The sequence below is a fragment of the Petromyzon marinus genome, chromosome 4, assembly GCF_048934315.1.
Source record: "Petromyzon marinus isolate PM22_M1 ecotype Great Lakes invasive population chromosome 4, UKy_Petmar_22M1.pri1.0, whole genome shotgun sequence".
Classification (NCBI taxonomy): domain Eukaryota; kingdom Metazoa; phylum Chordata; class Hyperoartia; order Petromyzontiformes; family Petromyzontidae; genus Petromyzon; species Petromyzon marinus.
In genome coordinates, this window is record NC_133670.1 from 20,454,827 (window position 1) to 20,480,039 (window position 25,213).

The following is a 25,213-nucleotide window of genomic DNA, read 5'->3' on the forward strand; positions in this document are numbered from 1 at the left end:
GCAAAATGCTCCTTCATGGAATAAATAAAAGGTGACCGTAGTAAATTTAAATAATCAAATAGTTAATAATGCAAATTAATACAAATTTGTGTTCTTGTAACAATTCAATATTTATTTAAAGTTGCACATTTTAACGTGACGTCACATTTCTCACCCCCCCCCCCTCGTCACACATATCACAAATGTCTGACCCCCCCCCCCCCCCGAGGTGCGTGACGTCATTTATGGACGGCCCCTAATCGCATTGTTTCAAATTGCGATTTCGATTTGAAATCGATTAATGGTTCAGCCCTACCTGACACCCTGTACATCTTGAGTTTGCGTGCTCTCTCTCTTCCCGTGGACGCGTGGATTTTTCTCCGGCTCGTGCGCTTTTCCCCTCCACATTTAGAAACACGCGTTCAGAGTAGTTGGCCTGTTAACTTTACACGCAGGTAATCCGCTTCGTTGAGCTGTATCACACGTGGCCAGATCGCTTCTGAAAAAAATAGCTACAGAACTCAGTGGGCCTTACCTGGTAAAATTTTTTTTTAAAAAATAGTTTTACGAGAGCACGAGGACCGTGCACATCATCACGGGCCCATACACCAGCGGTGGAAATTCCACGTTCCATCGACGGGTTAGGTTCATCCACGGCGACGGGCTCAACTGTTGAATCCCCACAAAACGGGGCACACACGTGTCACACACGTGTCACGTCGGGGTGCCGGGGGGTTGGATGTGTGTCAGTACTACTCAGTCGACCCGTGGCATCTACTGGGTCTGCCCCGTGACCTCCTGCCCAGCGGGCGTTCGACACTTCACGTGGCCTCAACGTGCACCTATCCTGGCACAAGCGCCGTGGTGACGTCACCGCCACTTAGTGGCGAATGGCGGTTGTTGTTGTCCTTGTGACTCAATATCCTCATTGTGATTCACAATTCATATCTTCTCTTCCAATCTCGATATCTCGCTCAGAGCGCGCGCCGACCGCACGCACGTGGCGCGTGCGCGGGTCACGCGGCCGGTCACGTGCGCCGCCTCCTCCGCCGCCGCCGTCAGAGCGAGCGGAAGCCCTCGCGCGGGGTATCGTGGGAGCGGCCCCCGCGTGTCCTTGGCGAATCCGAGTCACCTCGCGTGTCTCCCTCTGTCTCACTCTCACACGTGTCTCTCTCTCACGTGTCTCTGTCTCTCCGTGTCTCTCTCTGTCACGTGTCTGTCTCTCCGTCTCGAACTCTCTCACGTGTCTCTCCGCGTGTCGGTGCGTGCGTGTGCGTCGTTTCGCGTACCACATCGAGTCTCTTCCCCACACATCCCTCGTACCCACGCACCCCACGCACGCCGCCCGCCGTGTTCTCGTGGCTCCCCCCCGTGTCTCACTCCCCCCCCCCCGTGTCTCTCACTCTCGTGTTACCCCCCGCTCGTCCCTCGGTCCGCGAAGAGGAGAGGGAGGAGGCTCTCAGGATACTGCGATGCTGGCCGCGGAGAGCCTCGTGAACCAGATGGCGGGTAAGCGTGTCTCCTCAACACTGTGCGCGCCTGGCACTGGACTCGTCGACTGTACGCGCCTCTATACTGTACCAATGTAAGCACCGCGCCCTTGTCCGCACTGTACCCTTGTCCCGTACTGTACAAGCGCCTCAGCACTGTACCCGTGTCCCGTACTGTACAAGCGCCTCCGCACTGTACCCGTGTCCCGTACTGTACAAACGCCTCCGCACTGTACCCTTGTCTCGTACTGTACGCTCGTCTTCGCACTGTTCCCATGTCTCCTCACTGTATCCTTGTCCCCTCACTGTACCCTTGTCTAGTACTGTACGCGCGTCTTCGCACTGTACCCTGGTCTCCTCACTGTACCCGTCCCGTACTGTATGCGCGTCTTCGCACTGTACCCTTGTCTCACTGTACCCTTGTCTCCTCACTGTACCCTTGTCTCACTGTACCCTTGCATCGTACTGTTCGCGCGTCTTCGCTTTCAGATGCGAGGGGCAGGGTGAGGCAGCGGCTAGCTTTGATCATTTAACACGTCCTGGACTTTACCGATAAGGAAGTTTTCAGGGTAACTCCTGGGCTACGTGGGACTCGCATGCAAGGCGTGTACGGTGGCGAGATGTTAACTACATCGCCTGGTACACAGGAGTTCGTGGGTTCGTTCCCCGTCCCTGACGCCTGCTGCTGTATATTTGGAGTTTGCGTGTCTCTCTCCTCGTGGTCGCGTGGATTTTTCTCGGGGACCCCTCCGGGTTTTCCTTCCCTCCACATTTAGATTCAACTTGCGTTTAAATGATTTGGCTGCTGTACATTTCCACATCATAAGCCACTTTGTTGAGCTATAATTTGTGGCCTAAACCTGGTAAAATAAAAATTATATATATTTTTGTTTTCGTGTAGCTACTAGAGAAGAGCTGCAGTTATTGAGTGAGCGACAAGCCAGGATAGTGCAACTGTGGCCATGTATCCCAAACTATGGGGCCATATAGTAAATCCATGGAAGCAGAGTTACAAAGACACTCCAAGAGATACATATAGAGACCCATAGAGATGCATTAAAGACAAACTGCAGTAGTGTGATTGTGGCTACGTAATCCAAACTATGGACCATACAATAAACCCTGAGAGACACGTGAAGATACACAAACACTCCTAGAAATACATCGAGACCTATATCGATATATTAAAGACAAGACAAAGCTTGTAACTGTGGCCATGCAACCCAAATTATGGACCATATAGTAAACCCATAGAGACACATAAGAGATACAGAGACTCCTAGAGCGATACATAGACTCATAAATGCATTAAAGACAGGCCACATTAGTGCCATTGTGGCCATGCATGCCAAACTATAGAGCACGCATTAAACCCATAGAGACACCTAGAGATACATAGAGATGTATTTTAAAGATAAGTCACATGAGTGCTTTGGCCATGCAACCCAAACAGTGGACTGAATTGTAAGCCACTACTTGTCAGCGCTACACCGGGCTCTCCCTGAAGCCTCCTCGTGGCCAGCAGACCTCCACATTGGCATTCGGCACCCTAACAACAATATTGCCCTACGCACGATTGAATTTTTAGTGAGCGCGAGTGAATAACGGCACCCATAGAGAACCACTGTGGCCACGAATCGTGTGATGAACACAGGAACGGGTGATGTGTGTGGCGTTGTTGAACGCGAGTTGTGTGTGGTCATCTTCTGTCCGTTGTGGTGCTGTCTGTGCAGTGTCGTAAGTGTGCAGTGTTTATTGTGGTTGGTGGTGCGTGTGTGTCGTAATGTGTGGTGGGAGCGGTGGCACAGTCGTTAGCGCGCTGCACGACGAACCCGGCAGCCAGAGTTCGATTCCCGCTCCCGGCCAACATCAGTGACGATTATCTGAACCAGTACTTGGCCTCCCTTAGGTGGACTCGGCCTCAAATGAGTACCTGATGCGATGTGTAAACAATGCCTTTCGGGAGACAAAGGCGGCCGGATGTGGTGCTGGCCACCCGCCTCCTCATGTGCCGTTCCAGCCTTCATATGTGCTCGCTAACGGCACTTGCCCCCGCTGTCTGTTAAGGCTATGCAGTAGCTCATGATTCTGCACAGTGCTTGCCTATGCTGGAGCCACGCCTGCCTCTGTCCTGGGTGATTGATTTTCTGAACACGTGGGGTCTCTAACCTCACCATGATCAGCGTTTGTGCTCATGGCTCATTAAACGGCCAATGATGTCCCAGAATTCAGTGGGAGAGCATTTCATTTCATACACATGGATGAGTTCTCTTTTTGTAACCTTTGCCAATATTCATAGAGTCTGTGTTATCTATAATTTTAGTAATAATCACATTTTAAACTAATTAATATTCATGATAATTGTTTTTACCCTTTTATCTGGAAACAAAACTGACACAGTTTTTTACAAGGAATCATGTTTACATTGACCACAATACCTGCAGTCGGAACGCAAACAAACAGTTTTGTTGCCAGATAAAAGGGTAAAAAAACAATTATCATATTTTGTTACTGGCAAATGAGGTTTCCAATGGTGTAAATGCTTAACCCGAGCTCTCATACTCTGATTTTGCATTGTCTTTGAGTTGTGCGCCTTTTGGCGTCTTTTGGTCCAACACCATGTGAGACGAGGTTCTAAAGAAAGCTGTCTCGGGTGTGGACCAATCAAATTTCAAGGACAGTGCATACATTATCAGAGTTGTTGTTTTTTGTTTGCTTCCGACCGCAGGTATTGTGGTCAATGTAAACATGACTCCTTGTAAAAAGAAGGTGTCAGTTTTGTTGCCAGATAAAAGGGTAAAAAAACAATGATATTTTGTTACTGGCAAATGAGGTTTCCAATGGTGTAATTCATATTTACCTTCTGTATGTATGTGGAACTTATTTCGCACCGTACGTAGCCAAAGGAGCTTCTATGACTAAGTCATCATATACTATCACTTTTAGCTAGTTGCTAATTGTGTTTCTGATATGGTAAGCGATAAGCAAGTTTTTGGCATTCATTAAAAAATTATCCTAAACCTATTCTGCAAAAGTAAGGTCAATCTATCGGCATTGTAATTATCACTCTTCGCAAGTTATATTTAAAACCGAACGCAGCATTTTGGACTTCAGTAATACGAAGCATTTCACGTTAATCTCATTACGGAAAATATTTCATTACAGCATTTCCTTGAAGATAGCGAATCCATTTCACGTGTGGCTGAGTTTTCGGCTAGGGTGGTGTGCGCCGTTCAATCACGCAATGATCACTTATTTTCCTATTTCCATGTGTGCCCTCGCTAAGCAGTTTGTGGTTGCTGATTTGTTGGCAGGATAGATAATGAATCACCATTATGTCTCGCGTCGCAGTGTTACATCACTTGGTGTGAGTTTGTATGTACGCCTTGTCTCAGGTGGCTGTTATGACTGGTCCTGTGGGTGGGGGTGAGCGTTGCCTCGAGGGATATTAACGAAAAAAAGTTCTATGGGAACTTTTGATGGCATTTCTTTGCGTCTTCATTAAATGATTTATTTGAATCGGCATGCCCGTGTACTTTCATCTCTCATCTCTCTTTCACAAACGACATGAGATATTGTAGTATTTGTGGTGGGGGTGAGGGGAGTGATACAAGAACCCTGGGGCACTCGCCTGGCTGGGCCCCACCAACCCTGTTTGAGAAATGAAAATAAACTGGGCTTGTTAAAATCGGTTTCACTGAACCATTCGTGTAAATCCAGGACTAACCAATTAATTCTTCACAAATTTGAAATTGTATACCCGACCTCAAGGAGAGACGATGTTTATTTTTGTTGTTTTCTAATGATTTTATATTATCTCGTGTACAAAAAGGCCGATGTCCGATCCTGAACGGTTGATTTGCATTAATCTCACTCGTGGGAAGCTGATGACAAGAACGAGACATGCACACACAAGCCTAACAAATCACATTACTTGATTGTAAATTAGGCAAATTTATACATTGTGATTATGCAATAACATCGCAATCATCACCCTCTGATGGTAAAATAATGCCCCATGTCACTCTTGCAAATGAGACTATCATGGACTCTTGAGTTCTCATCTGGTTAAACACATTTTTTTATGCAGGGAAAAGTGTAAGCTTCTGCGCAATAATCTCCGCGAGAGAGAAGGAATCATTTGATAGTTCTGTAACATAGCTTGCACTGCTCACAGGATGTGTATTGACAGCCTACACTTAGCTCAGGTGTTCTGATAATTGAGACCGCATACGTATCTGTGTCTGGGGTGCCACGGTGGCAAGATGTTAACTCCCTCGCCTGGTATGCAGGAGGTCGGTGGTTCGATCTTGACCCTGACGCCTGTATATTTGGAGTTTGCATGTTCTCCGTGGTCATGTGGGTTTTTCTCCGTGTCCTGCAGTTATTCCCTCCATATTTAGAAACGTGCTTTTAGAGTATTTGGCTGCTATAAATGTCCACGTGACAATCCACTTCGTTGAGCTATCATTTGTGGCTAGGTCGCTTTTGAAAAATGAGTTCTGTGGGCCTTACTTGGTAAAAAGAAAACATCGGTAATAAATAATAGGCTGTTTGTTATTTGTAAATGTAGCCGGTGTGTGGCTTATAGCTGGGATTATGGGTTGGGCCGGCTACGTATACATGAGAACACGGCTCCGGTCACCTCTTGCACATTTGTCTTCCCGAGCAACGTGAAATTAGGCGAGGATCTGTGCCAAATGGTGGTTCTAGGCTTTTCCCCGTGCCAAACCGACGTAGTGTGTTTCCTCACGTGGGCGAGTGAGAGGTCATCGAGCAGCCGCGATCAATCCACTGCTGGACGAAGGCCTCCCCTTGTCACCGCCAACTCTCACAATCATAGCTGCCCGTGGAAAGTAAAAAAAAACCTCGCTGACATTTCAGTGGAAACAGTCATTTTGTGGATGAAATGAAAAATCCAGCCACATGTCCGATCGCATTGAGCGTTACGCTTAAAATGGACGCGCGCTGTTTAACCCAACCGTTGCATTGCAGTGACGACAGTTCTCTCGACCGTACACATTGAAAACAAATGTTTTTTTTTTCAATATAACTTCGATTTTTCTTCTCCCTTAAAACGATTTAAGTGGTGGGTTTGTATTTCTTTCGTGCTGTCTTGAATGTTCCTTGCGGTTATTTTGCCGGAAGCCTAAACGCCGATCAGCAGGCTCTTTGGAGCAAATGGGGCCGTGTTATCTGAAACGACGCGTTTCTCTGTTTGTGTGTGGACCAGCTGCCGAGCCGTGGCCAGAGAACGCTGCCTTTTACCAGCCGCTGAGAGGTACGCGCGCCCATCAAAACACACAGCCAGTCGAGTTTGTTACAACCCGGGTAGCTGTTCGCGGTCATGCCGCGCGGCTCTGCGATGTGTTTCCGGGTTGTACCGTGGTGTGTTGTTTGGCACGATTGTCCGACGTCTCGTGCCACATGCTGGGAGATACTTCGACAATACGCGTGGTACAACCCGGAAAGGCGTCGGAGTTTTTTTGTCCTCCACTGGAAATATAGCCAGTTGTGCTACAGTACGAGGTGCATATTTTTATCTGGGCATCTGTGAAACTACTGGACATCTGTGAAAAAGAGCTTTATAGCTCATCAGATTCCTCTAATATAAATCCAAATTCTGATTCTTCTGATTCTGTATGCTGTGTCAGGGCTGTGAGCTGGCCAGCAGGTGGCAGTGCAGAAAATGTCCTGTGAACCCATCTGTGTGGACCTTTGCACCTTCACACCTGGCCTGCAACACACAGAGTAATTTTTATTCCATGCCGGTCAAGTCAATTGTTTTAATTCTCAACATCTGGAATTTAGACAAAAAAATAAAGCGCCAACATACCCTTTGTCGTGGAGTCATTGGTCGATTGGGCTGAGACCATCAAATCACTACACTTAAAGACGCAGGCAGCAGAAAAGCCGGATTTCAACTCAGGGTTTCGACGGTGCCAGCTCAGTGCCACTGACATCTGAGCAACTCTGCCACCACCAGGCATTTCTTTGTTCACAAAGAAACTGTTAGATTTTTGGTTCATGTGCTTAAACCACAGGAACGTTTTTATCAAAGTCGCCAGGAGATGGCAGTGCAGTTATGGATTCATGAATCTATCTGTGCGGAGCTTTAAGTGTTGCCTCATTAATGGAATAGGTCAAACATCGAAATGCAGGAAACGTAGAATGTTTGGTGAGTCTTTCCTGTATATTTAAATGTATTTATATTTTTTATTAACCTTATAATTCATAACTTGTAGTGCAAAAATATTTTCTTTGAAATAACCTGCCCGTATATATTATAAGCACAACAAACAAGTTTGAACATTTTCTGTAACCAGCTACATATTCGCTGACCATTACGTAAAGATAATAACGTCAAAAAGGATTTGTATTTTTTTTATTAATGCGGCTATGTGACAATATATTTTCAGCAAACATCGAACAATATTGAACAGCCACAACATTTTATTAAAATCTTGTCACTTGCAGTTAGTGGGGGAAAGTCTGGCTGTCAGCTGCTTTGGCCCCTTCGTGAGTGTAATAAGGCCAGAAGTGACGGGTGATGCTTTGTTCAATATTGTACTGACATACTGATAATGCACATGTCTGTAGTACTTGGCAATACTGTAAAAGGTTGGCCCGTTCTCATATTCCATTTGGGCAATCTCTACAGCGTAGTTCAATCCCATTTTATCTCCTAACTGATTCTTGGTGCAATTTTAGACCGCGTGCCAAACGCCTTTGTTTCTGGCAAATGAATCGAACCACGTCGGTGCGTTGGCAACATTTTGTGGAACGTTTTTTGCGTGAAGAAAAAAAAACTAAATATTTCATGTCATCGTCGTCGTTGTCGTATTACAGATTTAAAAAAAAAAGCGAGTGTGGGTTTCTTCCAGTCTGTGAAGTCGGCGGGGCTTGCTTGTTAAAACCCGCTGTCGTTTCGTCGCCTGTGTTTCAGGTGAGCAGATTCTGGTATCGGACGCGGCATCGTGCCTGGCGGTTCAGGTGAGGCCACTACCTGCAGATTAAAGCATCGAGTGCGAGGCTCGACTCGGGAAAAAAAAACAAGGCTGCTTGCAGACGCGCATTACTGACAGTGTGATGTAGTGCAGCAATGTGTTACACCGTGCCAAGTAAGTTAGTGTAATTGCAATTTGATGCAGTGCAGGATTGCGCTGTGCTATACAAAAATAATTACAATGCAGCGGAATGTCAACAGTGCAAACGCGAATATCAATTGCAGTGCTTCACGGCGGCGGCAGCGTTGAGGAAGTGATGCGACGAATACTTTTATTGCAGTGCGGTGACACAGTGCAACAGTGTAAAAACACATTAACTAAATGAAACGTGATATGAAGTATATAAACATGACGTCATTAACAAATGTCATTCATTTCCGTGTGATTTAGTGCCGCACTGTTGTATATGTAAATATACCCAGGGCCCTGCTTTATTAAGACAAAAACAATCGGGCGAATATTTAGTTTTGAGTTTATTTTTGCTTGTCATGTTATATTTAGAAATCGTGGGAAAGCCATTGCTAACGCAAATATTGGCTGTGATCGGCAGGAACGTTTTTATTTTGGCTTTACAAGTCCGGCCGTCTCAGTAATTCCCCGATTAATTAGGCGGCGGTACAGATGCTTGTTGAGTTGTGCCTCGTTAGCGGCCTGCTTCGGTCAGACAGGCGGGGCCATAAACACGGTGCACTTGTATTAGCCGCGGTTGTTAACAGCCGCGCTTCCAGGTCATTGGTATTAACGGTGTTGGTTTTATTGGACATTTGCAAACCAGTTTGGGAATCGCACGGAAATATTTTTTGGAATTGCTACGGATGCAGGTTAAACCGCATAAACATCTGAAGCGTGGGAAATGTCACTCCACTGTGTTGTTTTTGCAATCTATGTAACCAGGGAACTCTATATATAGGAATATGATACGAAATAAATAACAGGATGATGGCTCTGATGTAATCAACACGTATCTGTCTCAGTAACTCGCGGCTTGCGATATCGGGCGGCAATGTCTTTACGTCAAAGTGGAAGTGTTCCTGCAAGAGATGCTATCTCAGCGCCGCCGAGTTATTTTCGTTGATGGTTTTATACGCGCTCTATATTTCACACGTTCTATGCGGTCGACGTGATGTTTGCTATTGGAAAAAATAGCTCGCGGTGTCTATTTTTTGTTTACGATGACGTGCATTTATTTCTTTCTGTCCTCGTGGTGGGCAGCAGAGGGCGGTGCGGCAACGTTAATTTGTTGTACTGCACTCCTGCGCTCCCACGCCTACGCAGCTTGCCTGCACCAGCCCGTACCGATGAGCATGGCGAAGTATGGTCAAATGACCCTCGCCACCCCCACACGGCGTGGGGGAGGCCCCCCCTCGTCCAGTGTTGGATTGATGATAAAAGGTGCAGCAACGTGGGCGTTCATGCCTAATTGAAACAAAATATTTTGCGAGCTTGAATTCCAGCAGACGCACACAGGGTTAGCTCCGTGACCCCTTGACCTTCAGCGACAATCATTACACGGCAGTGGCTGCGGCGGTGGCTGTGGGTCATTTGGCGTCTCGCTGCCCCGTGACTGCACCGCAACGGGTGAACGGCGCTCCGTGCCTGCGCGTGTGTCCATGTGTGCGCTCTCTCGGTCCCCGTCCGCAGGCCTTCCTGCGGATGTGCAGCCTTCCCGTGTACGTCGTCTACCGGCCCAACGCCGAGCAGATGTCCCCTTCCGGTGAGAGCTGCCGCCGTGGGGTTTCTCTGGGCCCCCTCCCGTTTCTTTAGAACGACGGCGCTTAGCGGCGCCTGCGATACGTCAGCCCAAGGGTGCGCGCCCGCGCGCGCGCGCGAGAGAAAGAGGGAGGGAGCGAGCGAGCGAGAGTTCGACGTGCAGACACGCACCCACGCACGCACGCACGCAGGGCGGGCTCGTGGGCGGGTGGGTGGGCGTGAGTGCATGGTGTGGGGGTGGGGTGCTGTGGGCAGCCAGCCTGACTCTCTTACCCCAATTTCTCTTCTCGGGTCCAGTGGCTGCTGCATTCATTGTCAGCGTGAATGTGCTTAGGAAGTTCATGAACTCTAAAGCAGTCGTTATCACAATTGCCTCATTGCCATTGTGCTTTGTGACTTAATTGGGCTTATCAGTTTTAGTGCCGCGGTAAATTACAATGTATTTTCTAATACTCGCTTGACTTTATGCTTGGGGGAAACTGGTCGTGTAAATTTATGCAGTTTTTACAGTCACTTTGCTGTAATTTATCCGTCAGAATTCCCCTCGTTGCAGCGTCTCGATGTATTGCTCCGGTACGAATAAAAAAAACTCGAGCCCTTCCCTTTTGCAGGCAGAGAAGCCGGAGGAATTGAGATATTCGAGCGTAATTCTAAAACACGGTGGCGGCTGCTAATTATTAACAGTAACTATTGAGAAAAGCAAAGTTGGGAAGAATTAATCAGCTGTAAAGGTCACGCGGACTACCGCCCGTGTTGGAACGTTACATTTGTTAAATGCTAAACGATGGTGGAAGAGAAAACCAAAAAGGTCACTGGAAAATGTCACAACTTAATATCAAACCCGACTGCAGGTCCGGGGGCCCTTAGCAGCAGCCCAAGACTAATTGGGTACCTCACCGCTCCGGTCCGTTCGGAGGCGGCGCATTAATCAGGGAATAATCGCACCGGCGAGGATTGGTCGCTGAGCTCTCTCCCCATTTCTCTCGCGCCGGGGGAAGGGATAATGATAAAGAATGGCGGCGTGGCGGCGAGCGAGTGGGCGAGGCCCTGGTGTTCGCCCGGCGACAGAGGGTGAACGGGAGGTGAGCAGAGCGTCACGCAAACTCGCGGAGAATCGCGCACGCCGCTGAACTCTGCGTGACCGTGGGGCTGTCACCGACGCAGAGTGATGCCCCCCCCCCCCCACCCGCGCTCTATCCCTCTTGCATCTCCGTCCGGCCCTAGCAGGTGCTACGCACGGAGCTGCAAAACGCTCGCAGAGGAGCGCCATACATTATACATAATATGGTAATGGCCGCCGTTTCGCATCCATCTCCGGACGCTTGTGAGCATGCGCGGACGCGTATGCAGATTTTTTTGTAGCAGAGTTAAGCGGCCAATTTGTATGTATGGTGAACTTCTTTCGCGCCATACGTAGCCCAACAGCCACTAATCAGAGGCGACGAACGATAAATTATCTTTGCCTGCAAATGGGCCAGATGGGATGTACGCTGGCTTCGTTGGGTATGAAGGTAAAAAAAACCACTAGCCTCCTGTTGATTCCAAAGAGGGGGGGCTTGGCAAAGAGCAACAGGATTCCGGCCGCGACGAGGGCTGGCGACGAAGGGCGGATCGGCCAGAGAGAGAAACAAAAAAGCAAGCACACAACTCCCCCGTCCGCCTCGCCGCTACATCGCGGGATGCCAGTAAATGGTTCGATTTAAAACATTAACTTGCGCCAGCGTAATTGGAATACTTAAAAAGTGCACTCAATTGGAACTTTGAGTTCGATAATTAAGGGCCTATTAGGTAATATTTAAATTCTCATTACGGCGCCGCCGCCGAAGACGAGCGAGCGCCGCCGTGGCCCCGTCTCATTACCGGGGGGGACGTCGGAGCCCCGGCGGTGCCTAATGTATGCGCTGCCCTTGAGGTTGATCGGATGGACTCTATTGAACCGTCGCGAGCCTCATCAGTATTCGGCGCCGTGGGTGTTTGCGGGCTGGGGTCAGGCAGAGGGAAAAGGTGAGGCAGCGGGCAGCGGGCGTGGGGCTGCCCCCCCGACCGCCCGCCCCCCCCTGCCCTCCCCACCTCCCCGGTTCATCAGAGCACCAGGTAACGGCGCTCTCTCGAGGCTGTGGGAAAATCTGGCCGCGCAAACGGGGCAAAGTGTACGCAGGGGCCAGCGGTCGGAGCCCCCCCCCCCATCTTTGTGATGATATTTTTGTCGCAGCGCCCCGTCTCCTGTGAGTTTAGCCATCTGCCTTGCATCCCTTTGTTCTTGTCTTCAGGCTTTTATGTTTATTTTTTTCTCACATTCCTTTAGCTGAGGTTAATTGCCTTTACTTTTTTTTTCCTGTAAACTAATGGCTCTGAACAATGGAAGCCCGATGAATTCCAAGCATTTTGCAAAATGCGCCTGTGCTCGGTACTGAGTGGGTGTGTGTGTGCGCTTGCATGCAAATTTACTTTTAAAAAATGTTTTTAAACTGTGAAATCCGTCAACATAAGCTCAAACAAGGATTTATACGTTTCGCTGTCAACATCTGACCATTTTAGGAACTGCCATATTTAACCAAATGTAATAAGTCGCTCGCTTAATAAGACAAGTGTCTGTGATGCTCGTGCACCGTTCACTTATAGAGTCTTCAACTTCATTGTGCAGTATTGTTAAAGCCGATGATGTGAACAACCTGCGACTGAATTTAATTCCTGCATTAAAGTCTCAATATGAGAGTCTTGCAAATTGGGGCAGGCAGAATGTTTTTTTTAAAAGAAGATTTCATTTTTAAAACCCATTTAACTAAACGAACCCATAGTGGCGGCTGGTGGGGGGAGCGGGGGCCTTCATCCAGCAGTGGTGTGATGACGGCTGACGATGACGATGTACAACCCGTTTAAGAATGAGAACGGCAGTGGTGAATGGGGCTGCTGCGCTCTCTTGCAGGCAAGGTGCCCTTCATCCACGTTGGGAACCACGTGGTCTCCGAGTTGGGTCCCATCGTGCAGTTTGTGAAGGCAAAGGTACGGCGGCGGCGCTCCTTGTCGTTATCGTCATCATTGTCATCATCGTCATCATTGTCTTCATCGTCATCATTGTCATCGTCATCATCATCAACGTCAACATCGTCATCGTCGTTATCACCTCTCTTCCTAATCGTCTGCTCAACGTATTGTACATATTCATCTTTGCCTCTGGTTATTTTGTAGTATAAAAAAGTATTTTGAATATTCGTCTGTATCGGTATTACCTGAGCGAGCGTTGGACACGCTCACTCTGTGAGTGGCCCTGAGCCCTCCCCAATGAGGGAAATTCCACATTCCTATGGCAAGGGATTGAGTCTTCACGTCATTAGCCCATGGAGAGATGATGAGCTGTTACCGATATATTTAAATCGTCGGTAAAAAAAAAAGGAATTCGGATGCAAATGTTGTTGTGGCTAAAAGAAAAAAAAACAGCGGTGAAATTTTAATGAGCACCAGCGAGAGCTACGTAACGAGTCACGCGCGCGCGTGCACGCGCTCGCCTGCGCGTGCACACACGTGTGTGTGTGTGGCAGCCCATGATTTGCGTAGCTCCCACCCCCCCATCCCACACTCCACCGTAATGCAGGGGAGGGCCGGCCTGCACCACCACCACCGCTGCTGCCTGGAGCCGCTCTTGCTGAATAATGAAATAGCCGGTGTTTACATTCCGCCTGCAATTGACTGCCGAGGTCCCGGGTGCAGAGTGCATGCGTACAAAGCGACGAGCCGTGCGGCTGCTGCTGCTGCTACTCACCGCGAGGAGAGTTGGTCACAAATGCATTAGTCCCATTCCTGGATAGGGAGAGGGCACAAGTGGGTGAAATGTTGATAATATCCCAGCGTCGCTCACTTTCTGTGCCACAATCCTGTGTGCTTACCTGTGTCCATGGCTCGCTCTGTGCGTGTGAAATAGTGAGTGATCGGATCGAAGGCGCTTGTGCGTATTTGTGCATGCTGCGAATGCTTCATAGGTGGTCGCTAACAGCACTTGCCTGAACAGTCTGTTAAGGCTATACGGGGGATCTTTGCCCTTGCATGCTACGAATCTGGCGATCCGAGTTCGATTCCTGCTCACGCCAAACACCAGTGACTGTTATCTGAACCGGTCCTTGGTCTCCCCTAGGTCGACTCAGCCTCAATTGGGTACCTGGTGCTATGTGTAAACATCGCCAATAGGTAGACAAAGGCGGTCGGGTGTGGTGCTGGCCACTCACCCCCCTCGCATGCTCGCTAAGAGCACTTGCCCGAAGTGCTTGTGAAGGCTATATGGGGGTCTTTGCCTTTGCATGCTAACAATGCCGTGCAAGAGAATCGCGTATTTATAGCGTGGATGATGAGAACTATAATAATAACAACAGTAATTGTATACCGTTCAGGTCATAATTGCATTGATAATGTAGGTGATAATTATGATGGAGATTCGCTCTGCTTGTAGAAACGCTTGGTTTTATTTTCGTGTTAAAGTATTGCATTTGTTAATTATTGTCCATTTTTTTTTACAATTGTAAATCATTGTTACTGTAGAATTGGCTCTTGCCTCAGATGGTGGGTGGATTGTTTACATTGCAGTGCTGTGAGAGGCAGCGACGGGCTCAGGGAGGCCTCAATTTAACACGTAGGCTTTCGCGACCAATATCATCCATAATATAGGGTTTTTTTTTGTGTTAGATCGCGTAAATATAAATGTGTCCTTAAACCCGCCACCAGGGAGGCCGTCGTGCAGCAGTGGTGAATGGTGGACGATGATGACGGCGACGGATTATTATTGGAGACTTAATTCTACCAGTCCAGCAGATATCCTCTGCACAGCGTTAACAGCGCGTGCACGCAGCCCGTGTAGCAGCCGCTGTGTGCACGATGCAGACGGCATACAGAAAGAGCACGGTCTGCACAGCGGTCAGTGTGGTGGTGTGCGTCATGTCGGTGTGACCTTGGTGTGATCTCAATGTGATCTCGGTGTGCTGTATGTTGTGTGTGAGAGATCTGGGTGGGATCTCGGTGTGATCTGGAGATGATCTGGATGTGATCTGGGTGTGATGTGAGAGTGAGAAGTGTGGATACATCAGTGCTTGTGTTGATTGTGTCAAAGGTGGAATACCCCACCTGCCTGGCGGTCTGATTCATTCAGGTTCATACTTCGATCTGTGAATCTGTTTTTTTTACACTGCGGTGATTGTAGATTGGTCACTCGAGGCCGCAGGGGTCATATGAACCCAATTATTCATACATACAACGTAACCTAGTCAGAAAGCATCGTTTCTTTCGCACAGGATGCCATCCACGCATGCATCGTGATGAGCTTAAGAATAGATACGAGTTGGTGAGAAGTTGATGCGTCGATACACCACGGCCGCCCGTGTGTGTGTGTGTGTATATATATGCCCCCTTCTGACCTGGATGCTGCGTGGGCCTGCCAGGGCCATTGCCTAAGCAGCAGCCTGGACGAACAGCAGAAGGCAGAGATGAAGGCCTACATGGAGCTGGTGAACAATGTTCTTCTCACCGCCGAGGTGAGCCGCAACCCCGCGTGACCCTCGCCGCGACCCTCACCGCAACCCTCGCCATGACCCCCGCACATGCCACAGATCCCAAGCCGATTCCCAATTCTCCGCAACGCCGCCTCGAGCGTCGCTTACCGGCGCTGCAACGGCGCGGTGTCTGGCGCGATGGTGCGGTGTCCGTGGTGCGATGGGGCAGGATAGGCGCGGTTGCAGCAGCGGTGGCCGATGCAACGATATAATGATGAGTGCTTTAGTGATATGAGTGATGCCTTGGTGAAAGAGCCAGTGATCAGTGGCCCAGTCGTGAGTTATTAGTACTGTAGTGATAGGAGATGAAGTGATGAGTAATGCAGTATCGAGTTATTAGAGCTGCAGTCATGAGCGAGGAAGCGATGAGTGATGCAGCGATCCGGCAGTAAGTGATGCGATAAGAAGTTATTAGTACCGTGGTGATGAGTGATGCAATGATAAGTTATTAGTGTTGCTGTGGCGATGAGTGTCTCAGCTTATGCCTCTGCCCAGACCGGTGACGAAGCTGCTCTGCCTTGTCTCGGCGTTGGTTCACCAAGTCGGTTGGCAACCGCGTGCAGCGAGACCTGATCGTACGTCAGGAGCAACTTTCGTCTTAAGGCGGCGTTTTTTTTTGCGGCCAGTACGTTATTGCACAGCTCGCTGGGATCGTAGCTGCCAAGGCTACAGAGCGATGCGAAACGTAGAATTTCGCGCAGCATCGCGTGACGTCGTGGCTTTGTTCGAGAACTCAGCTGGGCGGCATTGCGACGGCCGACTTGAATGCCTTCCTTTCCGATCGTTTCTCGCGATCCCGACGATCGCCTTCTCGGATGACAAAACGGGCAGTCGAGTGACCAGAAACACCGAGCACCACACCGGGGCGCACGGGCGAAACGTTGACCCGTGGTCTCCGACGAGGGAACCGCGCCATCGGGGAACGGTGGCGCTCGGCGAGGCTTTGTGAAAAAAAGAGTGAGGAAGTTGGCCAAGCTGGGCGCGCGATCGATCGTTGGAAACCGTTCGGCGCGAGGATTCTCTCCCGCCCGAGTGGGCGTTATCTGTTGTCGATCAGAGAGAGCGAGGTCACGGTCAGTGTGCAAGTGGAATTGGCTGGCAGAATGTCTTATCGCGACCCACCATCCCTCCGCCCAATCACCCCCCCCCCCGCCCCCCCTCGTAGAGTCCCGGCGTGATTGCCCGGGCTGCCGCATTGACACGCGGTGTCGGTATGGCGGCGGCAACGCGCCTTTAATTGGCTTACATTATCTCGGCGGAAACAGGAGGGAGAGGGCTTCTCGGGCCCCGGCGACGGTAATTGGAGACGTGATGCATCTCGCTCTGCTCTTGACCGACACGAGTTCCCGCCCGCGAGCGCGTCGCGACGCCGCGAGGTGTCGTCGCGACCTTCTCGCGGCTCGCGGAGATTATTGGACACTCCCGTAGGCGCGCCGCGCCTGCTGCTGCTGCTGCTGCTTGGATTCCAAGCGACCTGAGTTAGAGGAGTGCATCCCCCGGTCCCGGTAAGGTGGAGCGGTGGCGCGGCGCGTTGCTGCGAGCCCGCAGCCGCGAGTCGGATTCTCGGTCAATCGCGAGCCACGGACTCGTCCCTCGGGGTCACCGCTGCCCTTCGGCTACCCGCACTGACCAGCATGGCGAGTTGGTGTCAATCGACCCCCGTGACTGACACGGCAAGGGAGGGGGGGGGTCTTCGTCGAGCAGCCGATTGGACAACAAAGGGCTGTACCTGACCTCGTTTTAAAACGTTTGTGCACACGCACGTTTATATATACAAGGTGCGTTCGCCTCTTTAACGGGACGCCGTGTCTATTCCCGCAGCTCTACATCCTGTGGTGCGACGACACCACGTGCAAGGAGGTGAGTGGCGCGGCGCCTGCCCTGGGAACGCAGACCCGCTGGCGCTGTGGTCAGTGTCGGCGCTCGCAGAGTTGATCACAACCCCGCACCGCTGCTCGTACCATAGGGCGAACTAAACAACCTTTAGGCCCCGAGCACACGTATAAGGAATCGTAACGTCTATGTTTTTTAGGGCAGGGTGTTAGGTTGTGCTCTGCTCCCGTAGCCGTGGTCATGTTCGCCACACCAGCCAAGCCCCTGTGTGAACAACCTGTCGGCCTTTGCTGTCGACGGGTGGTCACCCCGTTCTGCTGTTCCCACAGTCTGGAATTTCTGTCTCTTGGCCTTCCGCAATGGCGAGAACCTTCACTTGGCGAGACGTTATCTCTCTCGCCTTGTATACCGGAGGGCTTGGGTTCGAACTCCGACCCTGATGCCTGTATGGTTGGAGTCTGCGCGCTCTCTCTCCCCGTGGTCATGTGGATATTTCTCCGGGCCCTTCGGTTTTTCCCTTCACATTTAAAAACACGCGTTTGGAGTATTCAGAGTATTCTGCTGTTATAAATGTCCACATGATCAGCTACTCCATTGAACGATCATTTGTGGCCAGGTCACTTCTGAAAAATAGCTGTATACCTGGGCAAATAAAAATAGGTTTAGGTAACCTGTCCAATTCCAGGTTCAAGACTTTCCTGTTCTCTTCCATCCATCACTGATCTCAATTTTCTCTCTCGCCCCTATCTGTACGACGGCGTCTTGAGATAAATTGCATTTCAGCGCTTTATCCAAATTCTGTCGTGCAGTAATTATATGTAGCAGGCAAATGTCGGGGTTTTTACCACGCACGCCTTTTATTAGAGAGAGTGAGCCCCCTGACATCCCTGTCGGTCAGGAGTGTTGCACTCTAAATCCTCACAAGGAAATCGCTGGGGCCTTCAGTGTCGCTGGTCTTCTGCTGCCCCCCCCGCCACCTTGTACCCGCAATCCGTCGAGGCTTCAGCCTTTCTCTTTGCGATAACGTACATGTAAGCCATCAGTTTTTCTTCTGATTCTGTTTCGATGATGTACGTGTACATCATTAAACGAAACCGGAAAGAAAACATAATACAACTTCATCAGTACCGAGGCTCCCACAAGGCCGTGTGGGAGGACATGTAGCACCATTTTGGGCCAGCTGTCAGAGTGCGGTCGTGTAGTTACAGTTCCGTGCGGTGAGTACAATATCTTTAAAAATAACGGCGCTACTACGCCTCTGTAAATAAAATGAACGCCGAGCCCCTTGCGCGTGCCGAGATGCAGAGGGGAACGGGACCCTCCCCCCCCACACCCTGCAACTTGCACAGACCTCTCGAAACAGGAAAGTCTTAACGGGGAATGTCGTCTCTCTCCGTCGTGGCGCAGATCAGCCGACCACGGTACGGCTCCCCCTACCCCTGGCCTCTCAACCGGCTGCTCGCCTACCAGAAGCAGTGGGAGGTGCGGCGCAAGATGAAGGCCCTCAGCTGGGCCAGCAAAACCCCGGAGCAGGCGAGTCCCCCGTGCCCGTGTGGGGATAGCGGCGTTTGTTGGCCCACGGTTTTGCATGCGCGTGCGTGCATTACATCTGTCAAGAGTGCGAGGGGAGTTTCAGTTCGGTGGTGCTGTGTGGAATGCTCTTCCTTCCGATATTAGGAAGCCGCTGGAGCTATGCACTTTTAAATCTAATTTCTTTGGAACTAATTTTTGTGTTTAGTTTAACACGTGGTAGGCTTTCGCGACCAGTATCATCCATAATAGAGGGTTTTTTTGGGTTAGGTCGCGTAAATATATGTGTGTCGTTAAACCCGCCACCACCCAAGACAGCCAATTAGTAAGGTTTGTTACGTAAACAGAACATGCCAATTCGTTACTCGTACAGCACTCCGGTGTGTTGGAGACAGGGGGACTACTCCACAAATCGGGCTGTCGCCTGATAAAGCTAGCTGTAATTATACTCTTTGGTTCTATTGGGTAAAGTCACTTAGGTGAAAATAAAATAACAAAAAAATCACGACGTTTCGGCCACAACACAAGCGGCCTTCATCACGACGTTTCGGCCACAACACAAGCGGCCTTCATCAGGTGAAGGCCGCTTGTGTTGTGGCCGAAACGTCGTGATTTTTTTGTTATTTTATTTTCACCTACGTGACTTTACCCAATAGAACCAAAGAGTATGGATCCTAGCAGTCACGAAAGCTTTAAATCTAGCTGTAATTACTGGCGAAACGTCGTTTATAAATGTTGTGGCTTGGCTCTCTAACACACCGGAGTTGCTGTACTAGTAACGAATTGTATTCTTTTTGTGTTAAGTTTGTGGTTCTTCCCCCGCACCTCCCAATTAGTTGGCTACGTACGGTGCAAAAATATTTCAACATACTGAAAGGGGTGGCGTTTCGTCCCCCCGGCTGAGCTTTGTGCGTGACGTCTCGGCGGTTTCGCCGCTATCGAGCGCGCTGCAGCCGAGGCCGCTTGGGAAGCCCCCGCGCGTGGATGTGAACACAGAGCGCTGGCATCTGGCGCAGCCCTTGCACCTCCAGCCGCTGACACGCCAGTCCCGCTGGGCCCGGCTGGCGCAGCGCTACGGGGGACCAGACAAGCGGCGATTCCCTTGAAACGCCTCTGCACAGTTGTGCTGCTGGTGCCGGGTTTTACGATAGAACCCCCTGCAGCTTGACTCGGAGGGTGGGTGGGGGGGGGGCCCTGTGCTTGTATCATTAGGACTCCGCTAATGATGTTTGCTAATGTGGGGAGGATAAATGGTCCAAACGCTTTTCGCGAAGAAGAGTGTTTGTATAGGCTGCTGTTTCCAAACAGAATACCGTATTCTCCCTGAGTAATTACCCAGCCATTTATGTTATTCGAAGGGTCATATTTCTGGCGCCTGTTCTGGACAGATGCTTATTCATGTCCCAGCGACTGCACGAGGAATTATACAAAAAAACTTGCCACGTTTTCTGCGGCCTTTAACGCGATCGCAGTGCCACCATTCCTTCCTTGTTGAAAATCTTGCAACCGTCACTCGTGTTCTTATATGCGCGTGGCCTCTCCCTCTTAGTTGTTGGTTGAGCGAGGCCTGCGAGAGGGGCTTGGGTTTCGCAGCACGAGTTCTGGGCCGTCGTCACCACCGGTTCCCGCCTCCCCTACCCGGATAGTGTTGTTCGCTTGGAACACACGTTGCACGGGACGAAAAGATGGGCTTGTGTTTGTGTTGTGGCAGTGCACTGTGAGTGTCGATGTGCAAATTGATGTTGGGATGTAACATGACAGTCATAAATTGTTAGCAATTGTAATAAGGACACCGCGGTGGTGAGATGTTAATTAGCTCGCATGGTATACAGGAGATCATGGGTTCGATCCCGACCGTGACGCCTCTATAGTTGGAGTTTGCGTGTTCTCCCTGTGTTGACTACTGAAAAAGAGCTGTACAGCTCAGTGTGGGCCTTATCTGGTAAAAAAAAATAATGCAAGTAAATCGGTATTTACCGTTTTGCTTTCGGTGGTGAATGTTCCTACTGCGCTTGTTTTTCTCTTGCCCTTTCAATCCCAGCGTCTTGACGCAAAGACACTTTCCTTCGTCTTAACGAGCTCTCGGCCAGTTATAAATAGCGACGGTCGACACCTAATTTGTAGCCGTGATGGCGACGCGCGCGGCCGCGTCTGACGCACGGCGTCCGTCTCTTCCCCCCCCCCTCCTCCTCGCGCAGGTGCATGACGAGGTGAACCAGTGTCTGCGCGCGCTGTCGCTTCGGCTCGGATCTCAGTCCTACTTCTTCGGCCGCCAGTGAGACGCGCATTATTTCAAGCACATCATCATCATCATCAACAATAATACAGCAGCAGCAACAACAACGGCAAACGATCGACACTGGTGCCAGGATAGATGCACGTTGAGGTCACGTGAAGTGTTGAAAGCTCGCTGGTAAGGTGATCATGGCACAGGCGCCAATTGAGGACTTTGCATACACACAAACGCACGAACAAAAATGACTCTTAAGAGCAAGTGCTGCAAGTGAGCAGCTATTCAGGCCAACACAGCACATGCGGGGTTAGTGTGGCCAACGACGCATCCGATCGCCGTTGCCTCCCTGCTGCTGACGTTTACACACCTAGGGAGAACCCAGGAACGGTTAAGACATCACTCGCCACCGACGTTATCCAAGGCCAGGAATTGTATTCGGTCGGAAGCGCAGTCCGCAAACCACTGCAGCTCTGTTCTCCACAGCAGGCGCACGCACACAACACCACCTTTAAGAGCCTTTTGGGGCAATTGATGTTCGCGAGCACCTATGAAGGTGGCTGGTGAGCACCACGCCCACCGCCTTTGTCTCCCCAGATGCTTACACACCGTATCAGATACTAATTTCAGGCTGAGTCGACCTACGGGAGGCCCATGACCGGTTCAGATAATCGTCACGTGTGTTTGGCGTGAGCCCGAATAGAACTCGGGTCGCCGGGTTCATGGCGCAGCGCGCTGACCGCTACGCTACCGCTGCACACAGCCACACACACACACACACGCTGAATTACGCGTGGAGGAGAGGGGATTTCGCCTTGGGGTGGGTCTTGGTTTGGTCAAGCACCTCGGGGCTTAGGGGATGGTATCGGTGCCTCACAGAGCAGGCAGCACCTCGCTGCGAGCCGTTAATCTGCGCCGGCGTTAACGGCTATAATAGCGCTGTAGTTCACTTGAACTGAAATGCATCATTCCCGCCCCCCCCAGAGTTGGTAACCTGTACCTTTTTCAGGTCGCCCCCCCCCCCCCCCCATTCCTAGGCTCACATATTTTTCTGAGACCCTCCCAAGAGTGCTGCTGAGGCTCGAGAGAAATCGCGCGTGACGTCCTATCACTTTTGTGCTGGCCCCGGCGTGAGGCTCGCCGTTATTGTTTAATAAAGGGGGAGCCACTGGACCGGCCGCGTGTCTCTCCCCCTCTCTCTCGCTCGCTCGCTCGCACGCTCGGTGCCAAGGAATGTTGAGCCTCCGATCGGCGCTCCTAGCGCCGCCACCCCGGGAAACTCAGAATTGCCCCGGCCACCCCCTCTGCGCGCCTGTTTCCATTTTTTCCGCGGCGCCGGCTGCAAGGGGCCCCCGCAGACAGCTGGGGCGCTCGGCCATTCATCAGACTGCAAAGGTGCAGACTACGGAGTGGTTATAATGTGCCCCCGCCGCCGTTGAGGTCGGTGTAAATACTGGCTACTGTGTGCTTTCCTCTCCCTCGCTACCCCAAACCACCCCGCCCCGCTCCTATCCCTACCCCTCTTCCTCCTCCCCCTCCACAGCACCACCCCCACCCTCCGCCTCTTGTGTGTGACCTTGGTAATTTGTTGGGAAATATGACAAGTGGGTTTTAGACCAAGGCCGCGCGTGCGCACGTTGGTCGTCCCGTCCGTTGGCCCTGTGCGGCGAGAGGAGGCTGCAGTTTACAGCGCGGCTGCGTAAGGAGGTCATTAATTATTGCTTTTATGGCTCTTTAACATTGATGGCCCCAAACGTTGCTTGGCAGTAGCTTCATGCGCACGATTTACACACCCACGTGGAGGCATTAAGTAAGGTAAATTACTGACAGTACAGTTTAAGCTTTTACGTTGTTTTCTTTATTGAGTGGAGTTTACACAAACATTGGAGTGGATGTTTTTTTTTTTCTCCTTGGCTCGTTAGTGACTGACTGCCGGCCCCCGCTCGCAGCTGAGTCAATCAAAGTCGGCTCAAAGCAGAGCTTCGTTTCTGTCCCGGGGGTCGGTGAACCGGGGACGTTATTTTCACACACGGCACACACACACCGCCCACGCCGCATCCAGCATACCTCTCGCCAATCAATGGCTGTGGCTACTCGACGTCACTGTGCCCTACGCATGCCCTGACCACCAACCCGGAAAATATTAGGTGAGAACTCAAGCCCCGGGTCAAAGCGCCCCCACGCCGCCACGGAGCGGCCGGTATCTCGACCCTCGTCATTGAACCGGTGGCCTAAATTCCACATTTCCATTCCGAGGGTGAGGGAGGTGGGGGGGTGGGGGTCATTGTGCGAAGCTTCAGCGCCACCAGTCTTGGCATTTGATGACAATTGTCGCCGCTGTCTGTGCCCCCCCCACCCGCTCGCCTGCCTCCCCCTCCCGCCCACCCCCGCCCGCCCCCCTCGTCATCCTCTAGGCCGACGGAGCTGGACGCGCTGGTGTTTGGCCACCTCTTCACGCTGCTCACGACGGAGCTGTCGAGCGACACGCTCCCCGAGCTCGTGCGCGCCTACCCCAACCTCGCTGACCTGTGCCAGCGCGTCGAGCGCCAGTACTTCCGCGAGCCTGGCGACGAGACCACCGTCTCCACCGAGGGCTCCACCTCCAGCGCTTGAGGGCCCCGACGGTGGCCCAGGGGGGGAACCCGACGGCGGTTGGGCCCCCCGCGGCTCGTGCCGACGGGAAGAGAAAGTGACACCTAAGTACTTGTTTCAAGCTTGCGACCAACCTAGGAGAGGCCCTGGACAGGCCCTGGACAGGTCGAGATACCGCTTTCCACTGATATTGTTAGCCTTGGCCAAGACTCGAACTCTGGTTGCTGTGATGTGGTGTGGCAGTGTGTGTGTGAGTAGTGGTAGTGCAGTGGTTAGCATAGTATTGGACGATTGCAACAAACTGAATTCGATTAAAACACTACTTCAGTGGAGAGTGGTGTCTTCATTTTTCCTGGGCCTCATCTAGGTTGACTCGGCCTTAAATGATTAGCTGGCATGGTGTGTAAACACGAGCACGGGAGAGACAAACACGGCCCGTGGTGGTGGTGGCGCTCTCACCACCCCTACGTGCACAGTGCCAGCTGCGATGAGTTCTCGCTTAACAGCACTTGCCCCCCACCGTCTGTGAGGCTACACGGGGGTTCTTTGTGTGTGTGTGTGGGTCTCCTGGGATGACCCTGCATCGAGACGCACGGGGTACTCATCTGTCTATGCTTATACGGGTTCCTCTGTCAACAATAAACGTTACACTGATATTGAACGTCACTTCGCGCCCCATATTGAACGATTCCTCCCAAGTTCATCATTACTACCCATATTTTATTAAACTGCCACGTGTTGTTTGTTTGAGTTGGTGGAAACGAGATTCCAGCCGAGTGCTGGAGAGAGAGAGCGAGCGAGCATTGCCATGTTAATGTGGCGCGCGCCTTGTTTCGTGCTGTTGCTGTGGTGTCTTTCGTGCGCGTACCTCCAGTGCCATGTATAAATGTTTGTGCAGGTACGCAGGAAACGTGCGGCCGCGAGCGTCGATTAGCCCAGTTTGATTAAAGTGATTTGATGGACCAGTGGCGATTTATCAGTTGCAATAAGCAACCAGTTCCAGTGAGTTCATTATTATTAAAGACATCTGCTTCATTTTCTCCTGCGGGTTTAATGAGCTCCCTCATTAAATTCAAAGAACGAATTTAGTGTCTTGGATGAAAATAAAGATATATTCGAATGGAGTACATTTACATTTGGTGTCCTTAATGTCGCACGTTTTTGCCTTTATTAAATAAAGAGCGTGGTGCGTCTCGCTGCGTGAGCAGATGTCCCTCATTAATGTTGATATTTCGCTCGGCTCTTTCACCGTCATCGGAGGTGGAAGTGTTGGTGGTGGCGGTTGTGGTGATGATGCTGGTGTTTGGG

General features: G+C 50.8%; 1 protein-coding gene and 1 long non-coding RNA gene across 2 annotated transcripts in view; one reads left to right on the forward strand and one right to left on the reverse strand.

Moving 5' to 3' along the window:
* LOC116938503 (uncharacterized) overlaps window positions 1-25,213 on the reverse strand; it is a 52,155-nt gene that overhangs the window by 19,349 nt on the left and 7,593 nt on the right. The window lies entirely within an intron of this gene.
* Window positions 914-25,100, forward strand: MTX2 (metaxin 2). Its single transcript, XM_032945642.2, has 11 exons — window positions 914-1,065; window positions 1,421-1,488; window positions 6,703-6,750; window positions 8,416-8,462; window positions 10,118-10,190; window positions 13,113-13,189; window positions 15,610-15,702; window positions 17,542-17,580; window positions 18,961-19,086; window positions 21,282-21,358; window positions 23,728-25,100. The coding sequence occupies exons 2-11, from the start codon at window positions 1,452-1,454 to the stop codon at window positions 23,924-23,926; spliced, it is 816 nt and encodes a 271-aa protein (XP_032801533.1). The 5' UTR covers window positions 914-1,065; window positions 1,421-1,451; the 3' UTR covers window positions 23,927-25,100.